The following is a 25,557-nucleotide window of genomic DNA, read 5'->3' as shown; positions in this document are numbered from 1 at the left end:
CAGACATTACGTTATTATATTACATATAGGCCTATATAATTGTTATTGTTAATTATAATAACACTGATACTAATAATAATAATAATTGATCTTCTTGTTCTATTTTTAAAGCTTGGCTTGGCTTTGTCTTTCGGAGAAAAAACCCCCCAATAATTAAATTCTTAAATAAAATTGCTGACCACATGAGAGTAGACAGATGAGAGTACATTTTACAAACCCTGTGAAATAAATGATTAAAGTTTCGATTACAGCACAACCTCGCCTTACTGAACCCAACCATTAACTAATAACTCATCTTCGGTTTTAATAAAGTGACATTTGTTGGGAAAAAATCCGAGCAACGAAAGAATAAACGCTCCTGGCTTTATACAACTACAACTCCCACAATGCCGTGTCGGGCCGGACTTCACGTGATTAGCTCCATCCGCTTCATGTGACCGTGCTGAGAGGAAAACATGGCGGACGTGGATGTAGCGAAGTCTCTGAGCGGACTGTTGAATGGAATAGCTCAGAAAGTGTATTATAACAAGAGTGAGATCACAGAGGAGCTGCTGAAGAGCGAGCTGTACCCGGATGTGTCTCACGAGGAGTTCAGGGCTCTGCATGAGAAGATGAAAGGACTGCTAAAGGTAATGAAGCACCTTCATCCTGGAAGTAACACAGCAGAAATACTAGCCACAGTAAAGTATTTAAAATGTAATTGATAGTGTTTTCTCTGCAGTTTTACAGAAGCTGTAAAGTGTAGTTGAGAAATGTAAGTGCAGCACTTGGAGCAGTATACCTCTTTTACTGCACTACATGGGTCTGACAGCTTTAGTTACTTTACAGCCACGTTACAAACATTTGATGATCTTATAGAACATGATGCATCGCTGCAGATTAAACTACCCGACAGGATATAAAGTATTTAAATGAGCACAACCTGAAACATCTGCAGCAGGAAAATGACACATTAATGCAGCGGTGATATTAATCCAAAAACATCAGAGAGAATTAAACACGGACTGTGTGTGTGTGTGTGTGTGTGTGTGTGTGTGTGTGTGTGTGTGTGTCACCTGTGGTCAGCAGGGGGCAGCACTGCCATTCATACCTGTCAGCGCTGCTCACATTTCAGGTGCACTATGATGTCAACAACAGAATATCAATTATTTTTCTCTTAAAAATAATAATATGTTTATTTTTATCGCACAGTTCATAGAGCAAGTGCAACTCAAAGTGCTTTACATTAATCAAATGAGAAAGTACAGATAAAAGACAATAAGATAAAGTAGATAAGATACAAATACACACACAGAGACATAAAAAATAAAAATCACTTTGGTATCAATTAATTAATTAAAAGCTACATGCAGGTCTTATGTTATGTGTTGCTGACGTCTATATAAGCAATGCATGTTTAGTGTTCCTTTATTCATCTGAGTAAAAGTATCATTTATACTCAATAAAATAAATAAAACGAAATGCATTTTTTGTTAATTTTTGATTTTTAACAAAACAACTTTCACAATTCCCTGTCTAAACATTGTTTGACTGATAGACCTTCCCCTCCTTCCACCCATGATAACATTCAGAGGGTGTAAAACAAACTATGCAAGTAAAATATATAAACATGAATATTCACATTTAGTTAAAGAAAATAAATTGAAAAAATAACGCAAAAATGTAGTTTAATATTAGATAAATTGAATCAAAAAGGAGAACACCCGCACACTGTTTGCACTTGCAGAAAAAGGTTAAATTTATTAGACTACAACGTTTCGGTCTCGGACCTTCATCTACCTGCCGAAATGTTGTGATCTAATACATTTATCCTTTTTCTGCAAGTGCAAACAGTGTGCGGGTGTTCTCCTTTTTGATTCACTGTTTGCCCCACCTACACATGAATAATAGATAAATTACAAATAGTGACTTGTTGGGGGTCTGAAGCGGTACAGCGTGTCCTCTGAGGCACTGATATGCATAAAAACAGGCACAAGTGGGAGACAGAAAAATGTGAGCACCAAGACATGTTAGGAATCTGTCCAACACCTCATTTGCAGAGCTCCTAGTTACATACGTAAATACTGTAGGTCAAAAAGAATTTGCAAATCTCACACAGTCCCAACTTTTTTTGGAATTTGAGGTTAATTATTTCTGTGGGATTTGCTCAGAATGGTTGTGTCTGACACTGATGGAGTTGAAGGACAACTGTGACAAACCTGTGTTTATTTTTAAGGATAAATGCTGACAGTGGTGTCTGATAGGGCCGCTGGTCTTTGTGGTGCACCTAAGCTGATCCTCCTCCGTCTCTCAGTCTATCGCCACAGCAGACATGGACCATGCCCAGCTGGAGGCCTTCCTCACGGCGCAGACCAAGAGGCAGGGCAGCGGTGGGGTGACTGCCGAGCAGGCCGCCGCCCTCTCTCGCTTCTGGAAGAGCCAGCGAGTGCGGGTGAGGGAGAGCTTGCTGGCTCAGAGCCGCTGGGAGCCCGGACTCAGGGGCCTCTCCTGGAGGGTGGACCTCCAGACTGCAGCCAGCCGGGGGGATGCAGCCCACAGCGGCCCGGTCGCCCTGATGGAGCTGGAGCTGGGCAGAGCCGGACAGGTGAGACTGACATCCAGCGTTTCTACCAGTGCTCATTCACTCTCACATTTAAACTGGGAACAGACCAGTACAACCTCTACTGCTGCCGTGCTTTCAGGGATCAGTGCCTTGCTCGAGAGAACAATGACCATATGTTAATCAGTTAGTCATGCTGTGTCACCTTGAATTCATGAAGACAGCATTTCCTTCTCTCATGCCTCCATGGAAAACTGCAAAGATATTGATTTTTTGATTGATTGAGGATCGTGTTTAATAACAGCAAAACTATATCACAACATCCGCTTATCCACTGAGCTCTCTCTAACACAACTCATGTCTGGCAACATGCCATTTTATGCTTTGTACGTCACTGATGCTATTTTAAAATCCTCAGGTTCTACAGTTCAGTAAGTGCTGCACAAATTAGAAAGTAGTGCAATAAACTTTATATTCAGTGTTAGTAGATCGTATGCAGTGTTGACACATCTTCAGTCTACACACGATAAACCTTTTATTGTCGCATCAACTAAAATATTTATAACGTATACATGAATTAAAACCATAGAAACTGTAACAGTTAATGGACTCGCTGTAATGTAGATGCAACTGCATCAACTTAACACTAACCTTACGTCCCTGTTTATGAGTGTGTTGACATTTGTACGGCTGTGACCAACTGTAGAACCTGTGGGGTGAGAGGAGGGGAACGTTCTTGAACAAACATGTACTTTCATGCTGTTTAAATACCAGTAAACACTGCCGACAGCGCAGGCGTGAGCTGGTTTGGGTCTAGAAGCCTGGCTGTGGATGCAGCCAGATTATTGGTGTGTTTTAATAAGCCTCGGTCGCATGAGAAAGCTAAATTTACTCAATCTGGGTCCTGGACTGAAAACAGTATTAGAGCCCCTCCCGGGGGCAACACTGCTGAGGCGTTGCTACTCTCGATGTGGTGACCTGCATTTCAAAACAAAATCCATTTTGGTGGGAAAAAGGTTGGAAGGTGTGTCACTGGCATCTTAAAGTCGTTATTAAACTGACACAGTTGGCAAACAGAGAAGAAAAACTTGTTAGCCACAAACAAGCCCAACCGTTGTGTCTGTTCAGCTCCGCCCCTTTTAGTTTATTTGAGTTGATGATACTGGAAGCGCCTGTTCTGAGTGAGTGTGCTGGAAGTGATACCAGGTAAAAAGAATTATAGGTAAAATATACCTTGTAGTGTAATCACATTTGTAGATAAGTCAGGGAATGTGTCACACAACATCGATGCAACATCACCAGAGACATATTTGAAGGCAGTGGTTCCAAAGCGGTGCAGCCACAGGGTCCAGATTTCTCCTCAGTGATTAGTTCAAGGTCCACACAGTTTTATACATTAAGCATTACACTTGTCGTCAAGCTAGTTTGCAGTCTCTGTCAAGTAGCCATCTGTTAGTCATTCATTTTACAGCAGGAAACGGGACTTCAAAATAAAAGCCTGGTGCTGAAAATTCACCGAACATAAAAATAAAGTTGTTTTTTGTTTTTTGGGGTATTTTTTTTTTTTTTTTTTTACAAATTTTTGGAGCGTTCCTGGCGGTGGACCTGCAACCCACTTTTGGACCATGACTCACCAGTTGGGAACCACTGCTTTAAGGGACAGTTCAGTCAAAGATACTGTATTTCCTCTTACTTTTAGTGCTGTTTATCAGTCTGTGTTGTTTTGGTGTGAGTTGCAGAGTGTTGGAGATATCGGCTGTAGAGATGTCTGCCTTCTCTCCGGTATAATGGAACTAGATGACACTCGGCTTGAGGAGCTCAAAGTGCCAAAAAAACAAAAAAATACATTTGAAAAACTCAACATCAGTGTCTCTTTTCAGAAATCATGACCCAGTTACTCAAGATAATCCACAGACCTTGTTGTGAGAAGGAAGTGTGCATCTACTGCTAGCTCACCTAGCACCACTGGGCTAGCTAAAGTTACAGCTCAGCCGAGGAGGAAGCCATTAATGTTTACATCTCACGATGTCACAAGCCTCTCATCCATGAGTAGATGTACGCTTCCTTCTGCGCAATGATACGGTCGGTGGGTGAAGTTTGGTAGAAGGAAAATAGTTCCTACATGAAGCTGCTCACAACAAGGTCTGTGGATTATCTTGAGTAACCAGGTCATGATTTCTGGAAAGAGACATTGATGTTGAGCTTTTAAAATGGATATATTTGGCACTTTGAGCTCCAAAGTGGCGAGTGTCAACTAGTTCCATTATACTGGAGAGAAGGCAGACATCTCTACGACCGATATCTCCAACACTCTGCAACTCACACCAAAACAACACAGACTGATAAATAACTCTACAGGTGGGAGGAAAAATATGTTGTTTTTGATTTTGATGTGAAGTGTCCCTTTACAAAAAGAACCAAAGCAGCATGGGCAAAGATATCCTGACTTTCAGTCCCTTATGTGGCCCCAAAAAGCTTCCTACGTTTCCCACAATGCAACTCACTGACACCTTATATTACTTTTATCAACCCTTCCTCTTACTTGATGTGCAGCGTTCCACATCCACTGTAATTTTTGGGCTTCTGTTGACCATTTGTTGCTGCATTAATCCTGTTGTAGAAGAAAATACCCAAATCCATACTGAAGCCTTTACCTGCTACAGTCCTGCTGCTGCACTCTGACGCCATAAACAGTTTAAGACCTGGATTATGCTGATGGATTTTATTATCCAACTACACTGTGGATGATTGATAGGTCTAAGAATGGTTTACCTTGTGTGCTCCTGCTTCAGTGTTTATGATTGAGCTGAACGTTGCAGTTTCATTGGCCAGGAAAAATCAGGGAAAATTACATTTTATTGTTTGGTTTGTTAGATGGGATAGATGCTGCAGTGTGTGCCCAGATGTCCACAGTAGATTATCCATTGTTGTTCGAGGGAACGTAAGCGCGTGTGTGGCCACCAGCAGACCTCCACCACAGGGCTCAGTCCAGTGCAGGTCAGGAAATCCTGTTTGTCACTGGACTGATTTTTACATCTTCCACTGTGGCCACAATGCTTCTACCTGTAGCAATATCAAGACCACCTAAAGCAATGACACAAAAATGTGCCATGACCTTTCTTCTTGTGGCAGTGATGCTTCTATCCAGAGGGTCGACCCTATAAAGATATGAAACGTAGCCATCATGACGTCACACATTGGTTTGTGGACTCTGTTCTTGGAGCGCTGAAGCCGGCAGCTTCAAAACAGACTGTAATGTAATCAGATTACATCCATTAAGATCTGAAAAGTTGTAGAAGGTGCCAATGGAACCATCCCGTACCGTCTCCATGTTTGGTCTCCCCTCTGTTGGGGTACCTAGCACACAGATCTGGTACTAAAAGGTGGAGCTGTGAACACTGCAGTCTGATTGGTCAGTAGAGGACGCTCACTCTGCTCAGGGCTGAGTTGTGTCTGGTTTTGAGACTCATGTAACCACTGTTCATACTGTGGAGAGTTTTATTAGTAAACTGTAACTATAAAATGAAAGTTGCAACATGAAATCTAAATATGTTGTTGATGAATTTAAAACATAAATTTTAAGGTCAAGAAAGTCATACTTTGTGGTAAAACTGCTGAGATATAAGCTTTTTAATTAGAAAGTCTCAAGAGTACACAGGAGGAGGTCGCGTATGTGACGTCATAGCTTTCGCTCGCTTCCTGCAGCTTGGCCTCCCCACTGAAATTCCACTGTTTTATGATTAATTGATTTATGATTGAAGATGTCTGTGTGTTTTGTGCCAGGTTGCAGTCACTCCAAGCTGCTGGAAGCGAGCGAGAGCTATGACGTCACATACGCGACTGCCTCCTGTGTAGTCTTTCTAATTACGTTTTTTCCACAGCTTATATCTCAGCAGTTTTACCACAAAGTATGACTTTCTTGACCTTAAAATTTATGTTTAAATTCATTAACAACATATTTAGATTTCATGTCACAACTCAAACGGGACCAAAAGATAATATTTCTCTCCTCATTCACTGCCATTCATATTTTTCCGATCTAAGGTCCCATGAGCTCTACCAGAAGGGGCGTGACTTCGGCACTCTATTGGCTTCTTTTTCAGCTCTTCACATCTCTCCTCTTTTTTTATTCGTTGTCCTTTTATTATTAGGGAGAGATTGTGTGTTTCACTTTTACAATATTAGGGCACTAATTAGGGAAGGGTTAATGCTGCTTGTGAATATTTTAGTACGTTAAACTAGAGGATGGACCGTAACGTTTATGTGGTTCCAAACTGTTGTGTGATTGTGAGGGTTTTTCACTCTGAAAGTTTAAGTGTTGTCCTAGAGAGGAGTTGACATTGTGTGTGATGTTGATGACAGTTTGCGCTTCAGCAGTCTGTCTCGTCCCTGTTCTCTATGAATCTGACCCAATCTGCAGGTCCCACAGCTCAGAGAAAGTGGGTCAGCAGACTGGTGCAGCATGCTGTCACTGACTCTGCTGTGCGACTGCAGGATATACGCACACTATTATCTGTCCATTCAATTCATGTCTATTTATAGCCAGCAGAAGTAGGTGGAGGAGGTAACGTGTAACACTAAACATCAAGGTGTCCTTAAACTGCTGAATCCCAGAGGAAGATGAGACGATGCCCTCCATCAACGTGGAGGAAACTTCAGACTGTAAATTAGGCCAAAATGTTTCCATTTACTCCTGCATGAATTATGTTCTCTGATGAAATGAGTAGGTGATTATTATTGTTATTATTTATCGAGGAACACATGCCAAACTCTCTGTTTCCAGTGTCTCAAATTATGATTTGCTATTATTTTATATCTAAGTAAAGTGTAGTCAGAGCTACAGTGAATAACTTTGGGTTACAGATTATTTTAAATAATGAATGTGTCTCAAATCGTATACTTGTGTTGGAACACTTCACTGTGGTATATAGTACACTTTGTACCCTGCATACTTGTAGTGTGGTGCACTAATTTCAACGGGGCAGTGTTGTGTTAAGTTGCGTAATGCCATTTTGCATTTACCGGAAGTGATGACGGCTTGGCATGGGTTTTTTTTTCAAATGCCTCCTCTTCTCCTTCATCTTCTTTTCAAACGGCAAATTGCAAACAGACAGTGGGGCATGATCGCCAACATTTGACCGCTGATTAAAATGTGCTGCTGTAGCTAAGAGCAAGTAGCTACAAACATTACTGACAGCTTCGATTCGACAACAGTATTCGTACTTAGTGCAAAAAACACGTGGAACTACGAGGCTCCTTGTTGTTCCCAGCTGCCATGTCAAAAGTTGAGAAGTTTGCTACGTCACAAATATGGCGACCATTGAGGGTGAGAAGTGTCCATCATTCCTCACTCAACTTGAGAAACGTTTTACTATGCAGCGTGAACGCAATTGACCTATGGCTAAGTCTCGCCCTCAAACGGAGATTTGAAGTTTAAAAATGGTCAAACGGTGTGCATGGGGTACATGCAACTCTGACACAAGGTATCCTGAGAGGCTGGGCGATGGGGTGTAGTTTTTACCCTTTAAACCACATCTCAAGCGAGAAAAGTGTCTCCTTTGGATAAAGTTGTGTGGTAACGTTAGACCACAACATCAACTCAACGTGAATAAGATTAACAATGATGTCTACATCTGTTCTAAGGTAAGTCAACATCGTGTTTGAGGCAACATATTGTCACTTTGCTGGAAAGAAATATAAAGTTATCTTTAACATCTCTAGCTAACGTTAGCTAAAGTTAGCCTAACGTTAGCTCCTAGCTGCGTTGTTCATCATGTCACCTTGTTTGCTGGGAGTTCATTAGCCTATTTTGTTCTAGTTTTGTACTTGGGCCTTGTGCACTCAAAGTATAAAGTGTTTACTACAGAAGTATGCGATTTGAGACACTGTGTGTACTGTGACCACGATGGTTAGTATTGTCGTCTCGCAGCGAGAGGGTTCCCAGTTCAGATCCATAGTGGGGCGTTCAAACATCAGGGTGGGGGAGCACCTCTGTGAGTTTTCTCCAGGTGCTCCAGCTTCCTCCCACAGTCTAAAGACATGCAGGTTAATTGGTGACTCTAAAAAGTCCATTTACCATTTAAATACAGAAATGCACTGCAAACACAGTTGTGCGCATTGTCTTTTCTACTTGCAGCGTGTTTCTGTATTTAGTTGTGTTTTCTCATTTTTTTCTGAAGGCATGTGCGTCATATTAGTGAAGATGTTTTCTATATTTGCTTGTCTTTTGTCTCTAGACATGTGTTTTCTTATGTTGCAGTGCGTTGAGATCTTGTTGCCACCGTAGTGTTGGAATCCAAAACTAAAGATACTCTGTGATATCACTAAATGGGTGCACAGGTGGCACATAAAAAGCCCTGTAGCATGGTTTCCATTTCTTACAGTCACTGGCAGCTTCTGTTTCAGCCTGTCAGGAGAACAAGCCACTGTACAGGTTTCTACAACTGTTTTTATATTAGCGCCTGATCACGGCGTCTCAAGCTCTAACTGAACAATAGACGACAGATAGAGACAATAGCTGTATCCATGGAAACCAGGAGAGGGATCATCGCGGTGTGACGTCCATTCTTGAGGACAATTGGAGGACACAATGATGGGGGCAGATGGGATAGTATACCCTGGTATTATAGCTGAAGAAGGCTTCATTAAATTTTAAGTAGCATGTAATGAGCACAGTGCAGGTCAGAGAGAAGAGTTCATGTTACTGTTTCAAACTATCCACAGACTTCCTGGTCTGTATGTCCACAGGTTTACAACACAGACAACAGTGTCAGTGTTCCAGGAATAAAGTACATGTTCTCCCTGTGTCAGTGTGGGTTTCCTCCAGGTGCTCCAGCTTCCTCCCACAGTCCAAAGACATGCAGGTTAACTGGTGACTCTAAATTGTCCGTAGGTGTGAATGTGAGCGTGAATGGTTGTCTGTCTCTATGTGTCAGCCCTGTGATAGTCTGGTGACCTGACCTTACACATATCTATAATTTAGTTTTGAAGTGTTATAATTCCAAGGTAACATATCTACGATGGAGTATTAGGGCCACATTGAAGAAGAAAAAATTTGATTTCGAGAATAAAGTCATAAAAAAAAGTCATAATATTATGAGAATAAAGTCGTAGTTTTTAAGGAAATAACCAACAACAAACAGAATGGGTTAGAGGATGAACCTGATTGTGGTAGCTGCTCTTTGTCTCAGGTGTGTTGCCTTGACACACACATTTGGAGGCAGGGCCGGAGTGAGACTAATTTTCAGCCCTGGAGTTTCATGCCTCAGACCGGCCCACTTAAGATCACGACCTATTAGTTGGAGATGTATGCGTAGTCAGACGCAGCTGCTGAGCTCCGTGGAGCCGTTGTCTCGACCTCGGGTGCCGCAGGGACTTCGGCGTTCTCCGTCCACTCTTCTGATGAGGAGGCGTGTCGGTGGTTGATTCCACAAATTGTTGGAGCTGTGCGCGTAATCAGACCACCACCGCAGAGCACCGCAAAGCCGGTGTCTCCACCTCACCAATTCAGCTGCTGCAGAGACTTCACCTTCATACGTGCACTTTGTTAATGAAGAGGCGTGTTGGTAAACGACTTCAGAATTCATCACTGGAGATGCGCGTGTAATTGGAGCGCAACTCGCACAGCCACGCGGAGCCGCCAGTGAAGGTGGCCCAGGTATAGCGGTAGCAGCGTATGTGATACCCAGTGCCATGACTGAACACCAGCCCAATAAAAAAAATAAATAAATAACTCAAGACCGGCCCTCATGGCCCAAACGTCAGATCGGCTCACCGGGAATTGTCCCGGTCCTCCTGATTAGCCACTCCAGGCCTGCGTAATATTCCGAGTTCTTTCTCGTAATATTACGACTTTGTTCTTGTAATATTATGACTTTTTTCTCATTAAATTACAACTTTATTAGTGTAATATTATGACTTTTTTTGTCATTAAATTACAACTTTATTCGTGTAATATTATGACTTTTTCTCAGTTACGACTTTATTCGCGTAATATTATGACTTTTTCTCAGTTACGACTTTATTCTCGTAATATTATGACTTTTTTCTCATTAAATTACAACTTTATTCGTGTAATATTATGACTTTTTCTCAGTTACGACTTTATTCTCGTAATATTATGACTTTTTTCCTCATTAAATTACGACTTTATTCGCGTAATATTATGACTTTTTCTCAGTTACGACTTTATTCTCGTAATATTATGACTTTTTTCTCATTAAATTACAACTTTATTCTCGTAATATTATGACTTTTTCTCAGTTACGACTTTATTCGCGTAATATTATGACTTTTTTCTCATTAAATTACAACTTTATTCTCGTAATATTATGACTTTTTCTCAGTTACGACTTTATTCGCGTAATATTATGACTTTTTCTCAGTTACGACTTTATTCTCGTAATATTATGACTTTTTTCTCATTAAATTACAACTTTATTCTCGTAATATTATGACTTTTCTCAGTTACGACTTTATTCGCGTAATATTATGACTTTTTCTCAGTTACGACTTTATTAGCGTAATATTATGACTTTTTTCCTCATTAAATTACGACTTTATTAGCGTAATATTATGACTTTTTCTCAGTTACGACTTTATTCTTGTAATATTATGACTTTTTTCTCAGTTACGACTTTATTCTCGTAATATTATGACTTTTTTCTCAGTTACGACTTTATTCGCGTAATATTATGACTTTTTCTCAGTTACGACTTTATTCTCGTAATATTATGACTTTTTCTCAGTTACGACTTTATTAGCGTAATATTATGACTTTTTTCTCAGTTACCACTTTATTCTAATTCTAATATGACTTTTTCTTGGGACAACTTTATTCTCATAATAATTTTATGAGTTTTTTTCTCGTAATATTACCACTTTATTCTCGAAATGTCCGATTATTTTTTTCTTCAATATAGCCCTAATACTCCGTCGTACATATCCATTATGTAATTCTGGCTGCAATTCTAATTAATGATATCTACAACTCAGATCTTACTAGTTAAAATGTTAATTCTAACTGATGGAAATGTATATTGTAGATATCTAGAGTTGTTCTTACATTACAGTTATCATAAATGGAATCCTAGATATCTCAAATTCAACTCTGACTAGTCAAAATGAAATTATTGATATGTCACCTAGGTACTGTAACTCATAAGACTGTAATTTCAGATATTGGAAACACAGTTGTAACTAGTGGAAATAATATTTGTACTAGTCACAGTTGTGTTTGAGTTAACATATCCAAATTACATAATGGATATGTAACTTGGAATTATAACACTTGAAAACTGAAGGAAACTTAAAAACAGGATGGTTCTCAGACAAGTTCTGTAGCTCTAAGGATGTGGAGCGTCTTTTTTGTCGATGATTTGAAGAGGCTGCATGGGCGTTCACGTTCTGTGTGTTCAGACTTGACTGAGTTATGACTCAGAAGAAGTGCTGCGTGTGGGAACCTTTGAGCTCTTTGGGTTTTAAAGTACCTTAATATCCCCCAGCAACTGTGTGTCACAGCCACTGCTGCATTTCCAACACACAAGTGAAAAAGTAAATACGTTTTAGAGCACTGGCATGTTCCTGTCCTCTCACGTCACACACCTCTGTTCCCTACCTTTATTTGTCCAGGTTTGTCGTCCTTGTTCTTAACTGTTGCATCTTTGTTTTGTGTAAGTACATTGAGAGCAATGCAAGTCAAATTCCTTTTGTGTGCACACAGACTTGGCTAAAAAAGATTATTTTCATTCTGATATATATATAAAAAATAAAATAAGTTTTGCAGGTTTACCCAAATTAAATATCGCAGATGTTTTACAGCACTACATTCGAAGATTTGTGGTATAAATCAGAGTTTGTAATGTGTCGTAATATCATGTCCTCCTTCTGTCTCTCTCTCAGGACTCAGAGTTTGTGTGTCTGGAGTTTGACGAAGCTAAAGTCAACCAGGTGCTGAAGAAGATGTCCGATATCCAGGAGAGCATTGACAGAATCGTTCAGCGCACCTGAAGCTGTGTGCCAGAGTTTTTTCTTCAGACAGCAGAGAGACAGTGAGGTGGAGAGACGACATCTGAAGAACTGTTTGTTCCTTGCAGATCTGTGTTTGTCAGAAGGGATCCATCGTGGCTTTAGCAGCTGCCTTCAACTGATCAACACAGCCACCCCAAGTTTTGTTTACTTTCGTAACCTACTGTAACTCAAAGTGCTGTTTTATTATTGTGTTTCTTACATCATATTTACAGCCTCCTCTGGTTGGACGATGGTTCCTTTATGGTTCCCCTGCAGCACTGTCCTTTTTTAACCACCAGTTTGAAGCAGTGAATAATTCTGGATGATGCAGTGAAGCTGTAAGCAGAGTATACAGTACCCCACTGAAGCAGGGTACTGTATACTCTAGGTATGAAAAACAGATACCGCCCAAGCCTTATACCTACCTGTATTATTAAAATGCTAGCACATTAACAAAGTTACATCAACATTAATCTCAAAGCACAGCTGACAAAGTCCAGGTCAGACTGATGAAAGTTGGCCTGTTGTTGTCATTAACATTATCAGGCAGCTGAAAAGAGTTCAGAGCGTCCTGGTCCTTTAAGACAGTGGTGTCACCGTCTGGTCCTAAGCCCTGATATCAGGAGGATACAGGTACAGAGCACGTCTGGCTCATCGGGACATCAGGACAGGATTTAACACCACAGCTTTGAGAATCATTACACAGCTCGATCCCCCAGTTCAGTTACAGAGTTTCAATCTAAATACAGGTCGTAAACTCTCCACACAGGAGAGCGGGATACACGACTCCCTTTAATTTAAACATTAATGAGCAAGTTTTCTTTTTTCATCTTGGTTTTCTGTTGCTGTGTTCAGGCGGCAGGCTAAATCACTTCACAGGTGGATGACACTGAGAGTAGCATGCAACAAAAGGCCGATGTCAGCTTCACAGTAAACTCAAGTCAGTAAAATTTGAACCATATAAACCTGCTTCAGGTCACAGCTCTACTTTAGATCCACAGGACTGCACTTTCGACCCAACTCAACGTTATGCTCCGATAGTATTGTGACACACTGTATATAAAATGTTCTTACGCAGGTTTGTGCCAATGAAGATTAAAACTTGAAGAAGTTTCCCTTGACTTTTTTATTGATGTGTTTTCATTCAGTTCTTTATCGTGTGTCAGATACTGATACAAATGTCAGATTTATTGTTTGATGGCCTTCAATACAACAATGATATAATCTATCTTAACAGGGAAGCTGTTACAGGTTCAGTTCCCCATCTGTGCTTTCCTCACAGTCACCAGACTCCACTGAGAAAAGCAGTAATTTCAGCTCGGTGAACACGGGAGCTGCTGGTCTACCACTGCCTCAGTTGGTTAGCTAGTTTGTGTTATTGGGTGACTTTGGTGAATCCGAACTAACCCTTCACAGTGCCAGAGTCATGCAATAAGACAAAGTAAGTGTTAAAGGCAGCACCAGACCAGCAGCTCCTGCTTTAGGTACTGTTAAATCAGTTGGCCCGTTTCCACCGCAGGAACCACCCTCGAAGGACAGAGTTCCAGAACTTTTACAGGGGCTAAACAAGTCCCTGCCTCGGAGTAGGTACTCAGAACGGCTCGATAAACTCCTGGGTGCTGATTGGATATACTCAAGGCGGGATGTGACGTCAACAGAAAGCGACAAAATAGCCGGCATTTTTAAAACTCAGCAGACGAGGAGTTGCATTTTTATAGCTTCCACCACCATGTAAATGAAGAGACACGCCAGAAACCCAGCAACCACCTCAGCTCCTTCCATGTTGATAATCGTCTTTCTTATGTCTGCTTTCTTCTTCTTGCTTCTGCTTCGTACGTTCTTCTTTGTTTGTTTCTTTGCCGTGTCGCCCCGGTCAAAATGGTCGTGCAACGTTTACATCACATCCACAGCCCGGTAACTTTACAGGAACCTTCCTCCTACTCTGCCCTCTCAGTGGAGACACGGTGGTTGAGAGGGCAGAGCGAGAGGACGTTCCTGTAAAGTTCCTGCCCCCCAAATAGTACCAGGAACTTCTTCAGTGGAAACGGGCCTAGTGTTTTTCTCAGTGGAGTCTGGCTTTGAAGAGAGCGATACAACAGCTTCATTTCCCTTTTGGAAATGGCTGTCTGACAGCAAAATAAAGCAGTGAAAATATTCTAAATAAAGCATACACTTCTTAGGTGCTTAAAGTGTGTTTTGTTGCTGACCCCGTCCACCACAGTAGATCGCTTCCATATCGGACTCTGCCTGCTTCTCCAAACTGGAGCTGATTGACATCTACTGTTTGTGATATACTGTCTGTGGATAAGTATGTGACTCAACTTCAAAAGATCCGAACTTTGCCTTTAATCCTTACGATGTAGGAAGATTTTTGAAGTACTTGCAGGGTGGAGTTCAGCGATGTTTTTTGTCTGATGCTTTATTAATCTGTAGAAAAACAGCTCAGTGTAAATATGTCTTTGTCCTTGTCATAATTGCTTTGTAATAAACCTCAGTGACATCATGTTGGAGCATCTCATCACTTTCATTACTGCTCACCAGCTTGTGGCGTCTGTTAACCTTTGACCAGCGCGGTGAGATGTGGGATGATAAGACAGCAGAGTTTCCGCCATGAACCAAACTCCTCGCGATTCATGAACAAAGTTCACACTTTCTTTTTCTGCTACTTTCAATTGTATTGTACTTTTTACTGCACTACATTTATCTGACAGCTTTAGTAAGTCAGTTTTTCTTCCCCTTCCTGTCCAGTAAAAACCACACATATCCAGATGTGTTGATGTTGAATGTTTGTGATAAACTGAAGATTATGGATTTAGAAAACTCTCCTACTTCTTTCCTCTCGGATCATCTTGAAAATGCATCGTCACAAAGCTGAAAACAGCTGTTTTTTTGACAGTGTGTATAGCTGACTTTTTAGAGGTGGGTGGTTCTCACAGGACAGCCACGCTACAAACATGATGATCTTATAGAATATGATGCATTGCTGTAGATTAAACCAACCAACAGGATATAAAGGAGTTAGAATGAGCACAACCTGAAACATCTACAGCAGGAAAATGACACATTAGTGCTGCAGTCATACACTGCTCAAAAGGATTAAGCCAACACTCACATCACACATCAGATCTTGATGACTAAATAATTCAAGTTGTAAATCTTTACTGATGTACATCATATAATTTGTTGAGAAAACCAAAGATAAACATTAAAATCACAGGCTGATCATCCTGGTGTCTCCTCCATGCTCTTGAGACTGTGCTGGGAGACACAGCAAACCTTGGTATGGATGTGCCATCCTGGAGGAGCTGGACTACCTGTGCCACCTGACTGGGCTGCAGGTAGCGCCTCATGCTACCAGTAGTGACAAGGACACTAGCAGGAGACCAAACTAGAGAAGAATCAGTCAGGAAGGATAAGGAGAGAGCAGCTGTCTGTGGACACCACATGTAAAACCATTTCCTTGTGCTTCCTAAACAGACACATTGAGATCCCTGAAGTTGAACTGACTTCCTGTTAGACTGTGATGAATAAGTGATCCCTTACTTTTGTTTGAGCAGTGTATTAATCCAAAAGCATCCGATAGAATAGAAGAACACTGAGATTTTACTGCACAATGAGTACTTTTACTTTTCAAACTTAAAGCATTATTTACTGACACACACTCTAACTAAAGTAAGGCTGGACTTTTTGGAGTGTTTTCACAGTGTGCTGTTAGTACTTTATTAGAGGAGGTGAACACTTGTTCCACTGCACGTCACACCAGACTTGAAGATGTTAAATGTTGAGGATGGAGTGAAGAGGGTGGGTGGCATTCAGGCTGATCAGCCCCCCAGTATCGCAGCAGCTCAGCTGAGACTGCTGTCAGCTCCCATTCAACCTGAGGGAGGAGTCACAGCGCGTGCAAGGCGCAGGAGGGACGCACGCTTGTACACTACCTTTCTACCTTTCTCCACTCAGTGAACGGTGGATGTGACCTTTGTGTGCATGTCGGACATTTGAGGATCAGCGTGGAGTCTGGTTTTTATTTTTAATTCATACTTTAATGAGGATCAGTGCGTGTCCACGTCTCCAAAACGCGCCGCCTAAAGGATGAGGAAGGAGCTTCAGTTCAGGTGACACAAGCTGCAGCCTGTTGATCAGACTTGTCTTTTATTTCACAACGAGGGCGTGAGGAGCCAGTCTGAAAGGTTTGTTTGTCTGGGAATTAACTGGCTTTATATGGAATGTTGTAACAGCGCAGAAGAAATGGAAAAACCCACGTCTCATCTGAAATTACTCAGCATTAGTTTGACTTTGTGTTCGTGGACACCGTGCATTATAACCTGAATGACAGCTGTTCAACAGTTTAAGCGTTTATTCATAATTAACCTTTGATACACTGTACAGTGCTCTCACTTAGAGGGACATCACAGAAACACCCTGTGCTTCTTCTGCTTCTGTTTTTTTTTTCAGCCTGGACCCTATTTTCCCATGTTTTTGTGTCTAAGTGATTAATGTGAACAACAAGTTTTGAAACTGGTCCTGTATTCAGTGAGAGTGCTGCAGACAGCAGCGGTGAAAAAAGCTGCAGTGTAGTCAATTGGGGCAATTGTGCACCATCAATTTACATCCACTTAAAGTGCTTAAACCATTCTACCAGCTGCCTGACAACGTTATAGAAAGGATCAGTACAAGGATTAAGATCTTTTTTGTTCAACCAGAAACAGCACCCAAATTGCTATGGTCAAACCGACCAGACTCCAATTTTATTATCAGAAAATAAAAAGCTTCATCCAAGTTTGACAGGAGCAAAATAAACTCGCAAAAGCCACATTGGTGTGTCTGTTCCACTGTTTCAAAAATGACCAACTCTGCTTTGGTAGAAATAAACCATTGATTCACCCAGTTAGGTGTGAAAATATGCTGGCTCTATACACGCTAAAATTGATGTTTATTTAAATGGAGTCTGGTGGGTTTGGTGATAGTGATTTTGGGGCTGTTTCTGGTTAAACAAATAGGATCTTACTGTCTTACAAACAGGTCTATCTCTGTAGGGACCTTTTCTATGATGTTGTCAGACACTCGAAATAACAATCTGAGCCTGTCAGTGGCAAAAACATTCAGTTTTATTGGACGTAAATTGATGGTGCTCATTTGCACCATCAAGTGGTGACACTGTGAGCCTGTCTCGCTGCTGCAGTCTGCAGCACTCTGGCTCAATACTGGACTAGTTAAAAAAAACTTGTTGTTCCCATTTGTCACTCAGACACAGAAATGTGGGGAAAATAGGCTCCATGTTTAAAAATACTAAAGTTACCCATTAAGTTTTATGTATTTTTATTTAGCCCATATTTTAGCAGGTAAGTCTCGTTGAGATGAACAGTCTCTTTGACAAGGGAGACCTGCAAACCAGCAGCACACAAGGAGTTACAGCCAAACAAATACACAATAAAAACATAAAAGATCTACAGTAACACGTAGAAATATTAAAACACCTACGCACAATGACAAGTACCAACCCACTCATTCATCCTTGTACTAATAAGAGCTTTAAAATCAGGCAGAGAGACCAGTTCACATAGTTTCAGGGAGAAGAGAGCCGGTGTTTGGTTTGTCCATTTCTGTAGTAACATGGTGGTGCAATGTGGCGATCTCTGTAGACGAGGACCAACTCCTTGTGTAGATATAAACAGCTCATTCTAAGGTAAAGAAAACGCAACAGTTCTTATTTTCAGGTGATTATACACAAAGAAAACACACTTATTACAGTATATTCCGTTCCTGCCAATATATCCTCCTAAATCCAACACTCTGGAGCTTTAACTTACCAGATAATTAAAACACAGCTGGAGCAATTTAACTTTTCATTTGGTAGAATATGAAGCCACAGGTTCAACTGAAACACTTCTGTCTCTTCCAAACAAGTTGTCACAAGGCTGCAGTGGAAACAGAAGTAGCTAGCAGTAGTGCTCCATTCATCCATTACCTGTAACCAGTTATCCTATTCAGGGCCGCAGAGGGGTGGTGGAGCTGGAGCCTATCCCAGCTGACATTGGTCAGGTCACAGGTCACCAGACTATCACAGGGCTGACACATGGAGACAGACAACCATTCACACCTACGTGCAATTAAAGTCACCAATTAACCTGCATGTCTTTGGACTGTGGGAGGAAGCTGGAGCACGTGGAGGAAACTCATGCTGACACAGGGAGAACATGCAGACAATACATTGCTATAAAAGCTATAGAATCATGGGGCGTCTGTAGCGCAGTGGATAGTGCCGGCGCTTGATATACAGAGGTATATGGAGGTATAAAGGCAAAAGCCTGAAAAAATAATCTAAAAAAACTCATAATCTGTCTGCACACAGGGTCGGACAGTTTATTACATTTGCCCTGAAATTAAGTTGAATTGTCCCTTTGACATTTTGCATGTGTTACTCCACCTCTGTGTGATTAGATCGCATTAGTGTATCAGTCTAACAGCATGTCAAGTAATCATCATCATCATCATCATCAGCTTTGGACACGTAATCATAACGTACAGCCCAAATAGTTCCAGCACCTCAGTGAGTTTCCTCCTGGTTAACCTGTCTTTGTGTTAAACTGCAGATGACTTGGTTCTTCTTGCTGACGTCCTTCTCCACCCTGCAGCTCATCCACACGAGGCCAGCAGAGATCTGGCTCTCCACCAGACCCAACTGACCAACTATCTCCACACCTGTCACAGGTAATATACGAGTGAGGACACATGACAAGTGTCACTGAATAAGAGAACAGTAAGTAAAAAGCTGTACCTGATTTTGTCCATGTTTTTATATCAGTGAGGGGTTAAATTTTAGAAACACTGCGATAAAGTTTTCCAGCACAACAAACTACCAGCAGTGGAGGAAGTGCTCAGATCTTTTACCCAAGTTAAAATAGCAGAACCACAGTGTAGAAATACTGTGTTACTAATGAGAGTCACGCATTCTTAATTTTATTTTGGTAAAAGTACAAAAGCACTGGAATCAACATATCTATGTTATATTACTGAATTATAGGGGTGGAAGGAAAATTTGATACAGCATAGTATCATGATATTTTTGTGTGGCAACATCGCAACATCACACATTGCCAAGTATCATTTTTTTGAATATATAAATTATTAATATGACAAATACAAATTAAACTTCACGTAGCCTACTAGAATAATATAATCAGTCGCTTTTTCAGCCCACTAGATATATTTTTCCTGAAAAAAAAAATGGCTTAAGTGAGATGAACAGACTGAAAATTTTATCTTTTTAGATAAAACGTTTTCATTCATTCATTCATCTTCTAACCGTTTCATCCTCTTGAGGGTCGCGGGGGGGCTGGAGCCTATCCCAGCTGACAACGGGCGAGAGGCAGGGTACACCCTGGACAGGTCACCAGACTATCGCAGGGCTGACACATAGAGACAGACAACCATTCACACTCACATTCACACCTACGGACAATTTAGAGTTACCAATTAACCTGCATGTCTTTGGACTGTGGGAGGAAGCCGGAGTGCCCGGAGAGAACCCACACTGACACGGGGAGAACATGCAAACTCCGCACAGAAGGGCTCCCACGCCCGGGATCGAACCGGCAACCCTCTTGCTGTGAGGCGAGAGTGCTAACCACCACACCACCGTGCCGCCGTAAAACGTTTTCCTTCGGGGACATAATACAGTTGAAAAAAGTAATGCATTGCAGTATATTTTATGGCAGTCCTCAGCATATCGAAATATATAAAATCGTGATAATATTGTATTGTGGATCCTCCACTGATTCCCACCCATACTGAATTATATATACTATTAATGCTCCACAATTAAAGAAGATACAAAACGACCTCAAAGAGACACAAACAACAAAAAAAACAACATAAAGTCTAAGAGCTGGTGGGGTCTTTTGCATATCTGCGCCCAGGGGCCCATTGTCCCTTAGTTCAGTCATGGATAACAGTTAGAATAAAAAAAATACACACACACACACAAAAAATTCTCTCTGCCAGTTCTATTTACTATATTTTAACTACCTCAGTGAAAATGGCAGTAACGCTGGAAATTTATCACAACCAAAAAGTAGGTGCGTTACTCAGTAGTGCCGACAGTGACATCAGGTGGTAAATCTGTTGATGTCAACAGTGTAAAGTTTCTGCGTGTGTTTGAGTGACTGAAAAACATCGTCAACGTCATGTCTAAAAACAGTGTTACTCATATGTGTGTGCTCGTCCTCTGTGTGCAGTCAGCACGCTGTGACAAAGACTGCTGCCAGTTAACTGGCGTCATGTGCACGGCTGAATTGGAAACGTGTGATTCTTGTCTGAAGGAAGAGGAGGAGGGAGGAAGGCGGGGATGAGGGAAACAATGTTCATGGGTCCGTTCTTGCAGGATTAGAGATAAAAATGCGGGCTTGTTTGCAGCCGGTCTGAGCTCTGAAATCCAGCTTCCCATTGAACTGCTGCACCAGGTTCTGGCAGGCTTGTTCTTGCTGAAGGCTTCAGGGTCGACTGAGCTGTCTCTATGTTTCCAAATGTCCCGTTATATCCTGGCTTTGTTGTAAGTCCTGACTCTGCAGATTGATGCTTGCTTGTTGAATTTCAGTGATTTATCTTTGTTTGTGTCCTTTGTGTAGACACAGAGGGGAGGCAACATGCCGGTGGCCCGCAAGAAGAGGGTGCTCTGCGTGATGATGATGCTCAACATCTTCATCTGCGTCCTGGTGGGCGTGTCGTGGAACCTTGGGCGTGACAAAAGTGGCCATCAGAAGGTTCAAATCCCACTCAAGAGGTTCTGGCACCAGCCGGTTCTGAGCAAATCCTTCTGGAACAGGGAGCAGCAGCGTCTGGACTTTATTTACAACCCTATCGTCAACTTTTTGCTCTCCAGCGACCCTCTCATCGAGCTTCCTGATTGGCTGAACGAAACCAGGCCGCTCAACCCCTGTGAACCAGACCACAGAGTCTCCACACAAATCCCTGACTACAACACTCTGCCGCAGCCCTTCCAGGATTTTCTTTTGCACATGCGCTGCAGGACGTACCCCATGCTGATAAATCAGCCCCATATTTGTGATGAGAAACCCTTCCTGCTGCTGGCGGTCAAGTCACTGATCCCACATTTTGACCGGCGACAAGCTATCCGAGAAACGTGGGGTCGAGCAGGCATAGTAACCAATCGGACCGTGGTGACGGTGTTCCTGCTGGGCAACACCTTGTCAGTAGACCACTTCCCAGACATGCTGGGGATGCTGGGCCACGAGGCAAAGCTTCACAATGACATCCTCCAATGGGACTACAGGGACAGCTTCTACAACCTTACCCTGAAAGAGGTCCTCTTCCTGGAGTGGTTCAGCCAAAACTGTCCCCATGCCCAGTACGTCCTCAAGGGTGATGATGATGTCTTCGTCAACACCTTACGAATTATTGACCTCCTGGAAGGTCTGTCAGACAAGAAGGCCAAGGATTTGTTCATAGGGGATGTTATCAGTAACGCCGGTCCACACCGAGACAAAAAACTCAAGTACTTTGTCCCAGAGAGTGTGTTTGTGGGGCGGTACCCACCTTACGCAGGAGGCGGAGGATATCTGTACTCTGGGGAGTTAGCGCTACGTCTTTACAATGTATCCCAGCAGGTGGTTTTATATCCCATTGACGATGTTTACACAGGGATGTGTCTGGAAAAGCTGGGGCTGGTTCCTGAGGATCACAGTGGCTTCAGGACTTTTGACATTGAGGAGAAGCAAAGGACCAACCCCTGCATCCACAGGGGCCTGATCCTGGTTCACAGCCGGACGCCACAGGAGATGTTAACGATCTGGCCGTGGATCATCCATCCTGAGCTCAACTGCCAATGAACACGTTCATCTTTGTTTCATCTTTTTATTATGTTAAGTCCTCACGTCCTCTGAGTTTTATTCTAAAGTCACCAAAGTAATTTACTGACTGTTTTCAAGGCAACTTTGTCTGCTGTTTTCTTTTCCACCAGCTGAATTATATTCATGTTAAAGAAAACGTTTGATGAATGAGCTCTCTGACACAAATTTTGCATGCATGCTAACTGCACACAAACAAATGCAATGTGATCACACAGAAATACCTGACGAGCCGTGAACACAGGAGAGGTTAGGGATACAGGGAACTAGCATCATCAGAGGGGTGACAGAGAAGTTTGGGCCATCTTATCTCGTCATGAAAGTCAAGAAAGGCAATCGCTGATATAAGACGGTGCTAGATTATTTAAGGCTTTATAAATGAGTAAAAGACCTTTAAATCAATTCCAAAAGAAACAGGCAACCAGTGCAATGATGCGAGCTGAGGGCTAATGTGATCTCTATTTTTTCATATTTGTTAAAATCCTGGCTGCAGCGTTCTGAATAACTTGTAGTTTTTTCAAAGACTTTTTAGGGAGACCAGTAAAAAGGAAGTTGCAGATAAAAGCATTTATAAGTGTTCCAGCATTGTTCTGAGTTTAAAAAAAGGTCTAATTTTGGCAGTGTTTCTGAGGTGAAAAAAATATGTTTTTGCAACTCTGTTAAAATGGCTAATAAAATTAAGATCAGAGTCTAAAATCACACTCAGGTTTGTGACATGTGATTTAATCTGCTGGGACAGACTGCCAAACTTTGACTGAAGTTTCTGCCTTTCTTCTGGTAGACCAACAAGTAAAATCTCTGTTTTCTGCTCGTGTAGTTTTAAAAAAAAAAAAAAAAATGTATTCATCCAAATGTGCAAAGGTGCGGACACAACAAACCGACATCAAAGAACTAGCGGCGACGAAAGCCAACTGTTGCGTCGTCTACGTCGCCTCACATCGTCTCACATCGTCGCCCTGTGTCAGTTGCATTTGAACACGCTGCAAAGACTACATCCGACGGCCAAGTAGCACGTACGTTCTGCGCCTGCATGAGAGAGAGCAGAGTGAGAGAGTGGTGCATCTTGTCAGCCGAGGGGTTTTCTATCTGTGCAGCCGAGCACCGCAGCACCTTCCCACAAGTGCTTCTTCCCGCTTTAACCTGAATAACAAACCAGGGCTTGGTGCTCCAGTTGGATCCAAACGGAGAGCCGGGGCTAGCTGGGAGGCTAACTGGCTTTGTTTCCCTACAGTCATGCTGCGGCTAACGCTCCGCTAGTTGCTCCCAGCTAGCTCCGGTTTGTTATTCAGGTTAAAGTGTGAAGAAGCAGCGGATCTGACGGGCAGCTGAGTGAAGTGGAGCCTGAGGAGGAAGCACTGGTTAGCCCAGGATTCACTACAGGCAGATTCACTCGCTACATCGGCTGACACCGAAGTGCCGACAGTGTGGGACACACCGCAAAAACTAGGGCGACAGATGCTCACCGACGGCCCGACTTTGGTCGACGGCTGACCGTCGGCTTGGTGTGTCAGGGCCTTAAGACAGGAAAAAAGAGCGTTTAAAGAACTGGGGTCTCCTGATGAAATGGAGATATATGATTGCATATTATCTGTATAACAATGATAATGGACATTATGATGGCTAATTATTTTACCTAGAGGGAGCATATATAAAGAAAAGAGGACCAAGGATGCTCCCCTGAGGTACACCATACTCAACATCAAATGTCTGTGATACAAAATCACTGAGGCTAACAAAGAATTTCCTGTCAGACAAGTAAGAACAAAACCAGTCAAACACAATGGTAAATAAGAATCAGTAAGATATGATCAAGTGGTGATTTTTCTCTGGGACGTCAGTGGCTTAGCGGATAGAGCAGGCGCCCCATGTACAAGGCTGTTGCCACAGTGGCCTGGGTTTGACTCCAACCTGTGGCCCTTTGCTGCATGTCATTACCCCTCTCTTTCTCTCCCCCCTGCTCAACTGTCCTATCTATAAAGGCAAAAATGCCCCAAAAAATATCTTTAAAACAAAAGTGGTGATTTTATCGCAGCATATCTGAAAGCAGAGAGAAAACGGAGAGGGAAAAAGGGTAGGGAAAAAATGAGTGAAAAAGAACTCCGGAGGTGTAAAAAGGTGTCAGGAAGTCTTTTTGTTCTGTTTCTGGATTCAGGGATGTGGCTGGAGTCCAGGCTGCTGTTGTGTTGAGCTTGACCGTGCCAAGACCTCTCATGTCGTGGTAATAGTGGCAGGACAGCGGTGACAGCAAGCAGCATAACTAAAAACAGTCTGGCAGATCAAAAAATTACAGAAGTTTCAAAAGTTTACAAAGGTGCTGGAGATTTAAAAACGTGAATAAAATGTGATGAATTGACTATTCAGGTCTCAACTCTGAGGTTTAAAAAAAGGCACTGTTAAGCTGCTGATTGTCCCAACCGACCCCGCTCTCCCCTATAGTATAATATATAATAGTAATAGAAGTGTTGTTTAATGATAAAAGTATTTGGTATGTATTTAAAGTTTGGTCCAAACTGTAGCAAGAGAGACAGAAGACAATTGGAGCTGTAAAGTAAAACAACTATTTCAGTACGACAACGACCAAAATTACACAAAACAAGGACATAATTACAGTTATTACATTTCTACATTAATTATGAAACACTCAGTGTTCATTGTTTTAAAAATCCCAGCTGTGACGTTGCAGCTGTTTCTGGGCACTCACCCTGTGTATTTGGATGTGTATTTACAGAGATTCACATGAAACAGATTCGTCAGGGTCCATCGTGTCCTCTGCTCTGCTGTTTGGAAATCATTGTGGTCATTACAAGTCTTTCCCCATTTGTAAGAATAAATTAAATATCCCCTGTGTTTGTGTTTTGAATGTATTTTTGTCTTTTATAAATGAAAAAGTTTTGATAAAGATTAAATAGATTTGATCCTATTTTCTTATTCTTGTGTTTTTAATACAAATAACAAGTAAGCATTTATGTAATTTTTATTTTAATGTTAATAAACTTTAGTTGTATTTCTTGTATGAAATGTCGTCTTCTTCTTCTTCTTCTTCTTCTTAGTATTCTTATTAACTCATCTGGCCTGGGAACACCTTGGGGTCCCCAGGAGGAGCTGGAAAGCGTTGCTGGGGACAGGGACGTCTAGGGTGCTTTGCTT

General features: G+C 41.8%; 2 protein-coding genes across 5 annotated transcripts; both read left to right on the top strand.

Moving 5' to 3' along the window:
• The first annotated feature begins 441 nt into the window (after positions 1–441).
• Positions 442–15,058, top strand: commd1 (copper metabolism (Murr1) domain containing 1). Its single transcript, XM_049572575.1, has 3 exons — positions 442–629; positions 2,294–2,584; positions 12,440–15,058. Exons 1-3 carry the CDS (start codon positions 456–458, stop codon positions 12,545–12,547), a joined length of 573 nt encoding a protein of 190 aa, XP_049428532.1. The 5' UTR covers positions 442–455; the 3' UTR covers positions 12,548–15,058.
• A 1,416-nt stretch (positions 15,059–16,474) lies between these two features.
• Positions 16,475–25,320, top strand: b3gnt2a (UDP-GlcNAc:betaGal beta-1,3-N-acetylglucosaminyltransferase 2a). Of its 4 annotated transcripts, none has more exons than XM_049572554.1 (3): positions 16,475–16,659; positions 19,138–19,255; positions 21,172–25,320. In XM_049572554.1, exon 3 carries the CDS (start codon positions 21,190–21,192, stop codon positions 22,390–22,392), a length of 1,203 nt encoding a protein of 400 aa, XP_049428511.1. In that variant the 5' UTR covers positions 16,475–16,659; positions 19,138–19,255; positions 21,172–21,189; the 3' UTR covers positions 22,393–25,320. The 4 variants fall into 4 exon arrangements, with proteins under 4 accessions (XP_049428511.1, XP_049428512.1, XP_049428510.1 ...); XM_049572555.1 differs by having other exon boundaries at positions 16,475–16,734; positions 19,180–19,255; XM_049572553.1 differs by having other exon boundaries at positions 16,475–16,734.
• The last annotated feature ends 237 nt before the right edge of the window (positions 25,321–25,557 follow it).

The sequence above is a fragment of the Epinephelus fuscoguttatus genome, linkage group LG3 (assembly GCF_011397635.1).
Source record: "Epinephelus fuscoguttatus linkage group LG3, E.fuscoguttatus.final_Chr_v1".
In the NCBI taxonomy this organism is placed as follows: domain Eukaryota; kingdom Metazoa; phylum Chordata; class Actinopteri; order Perciformes; family Serranidae; genus Epinephelus; species Epinephelus fuscoguttatus.
Note: the sequence above shows the minus strand (reverse complement) of the source record. Positions and strands in the feature narration are given on the sequence as shown.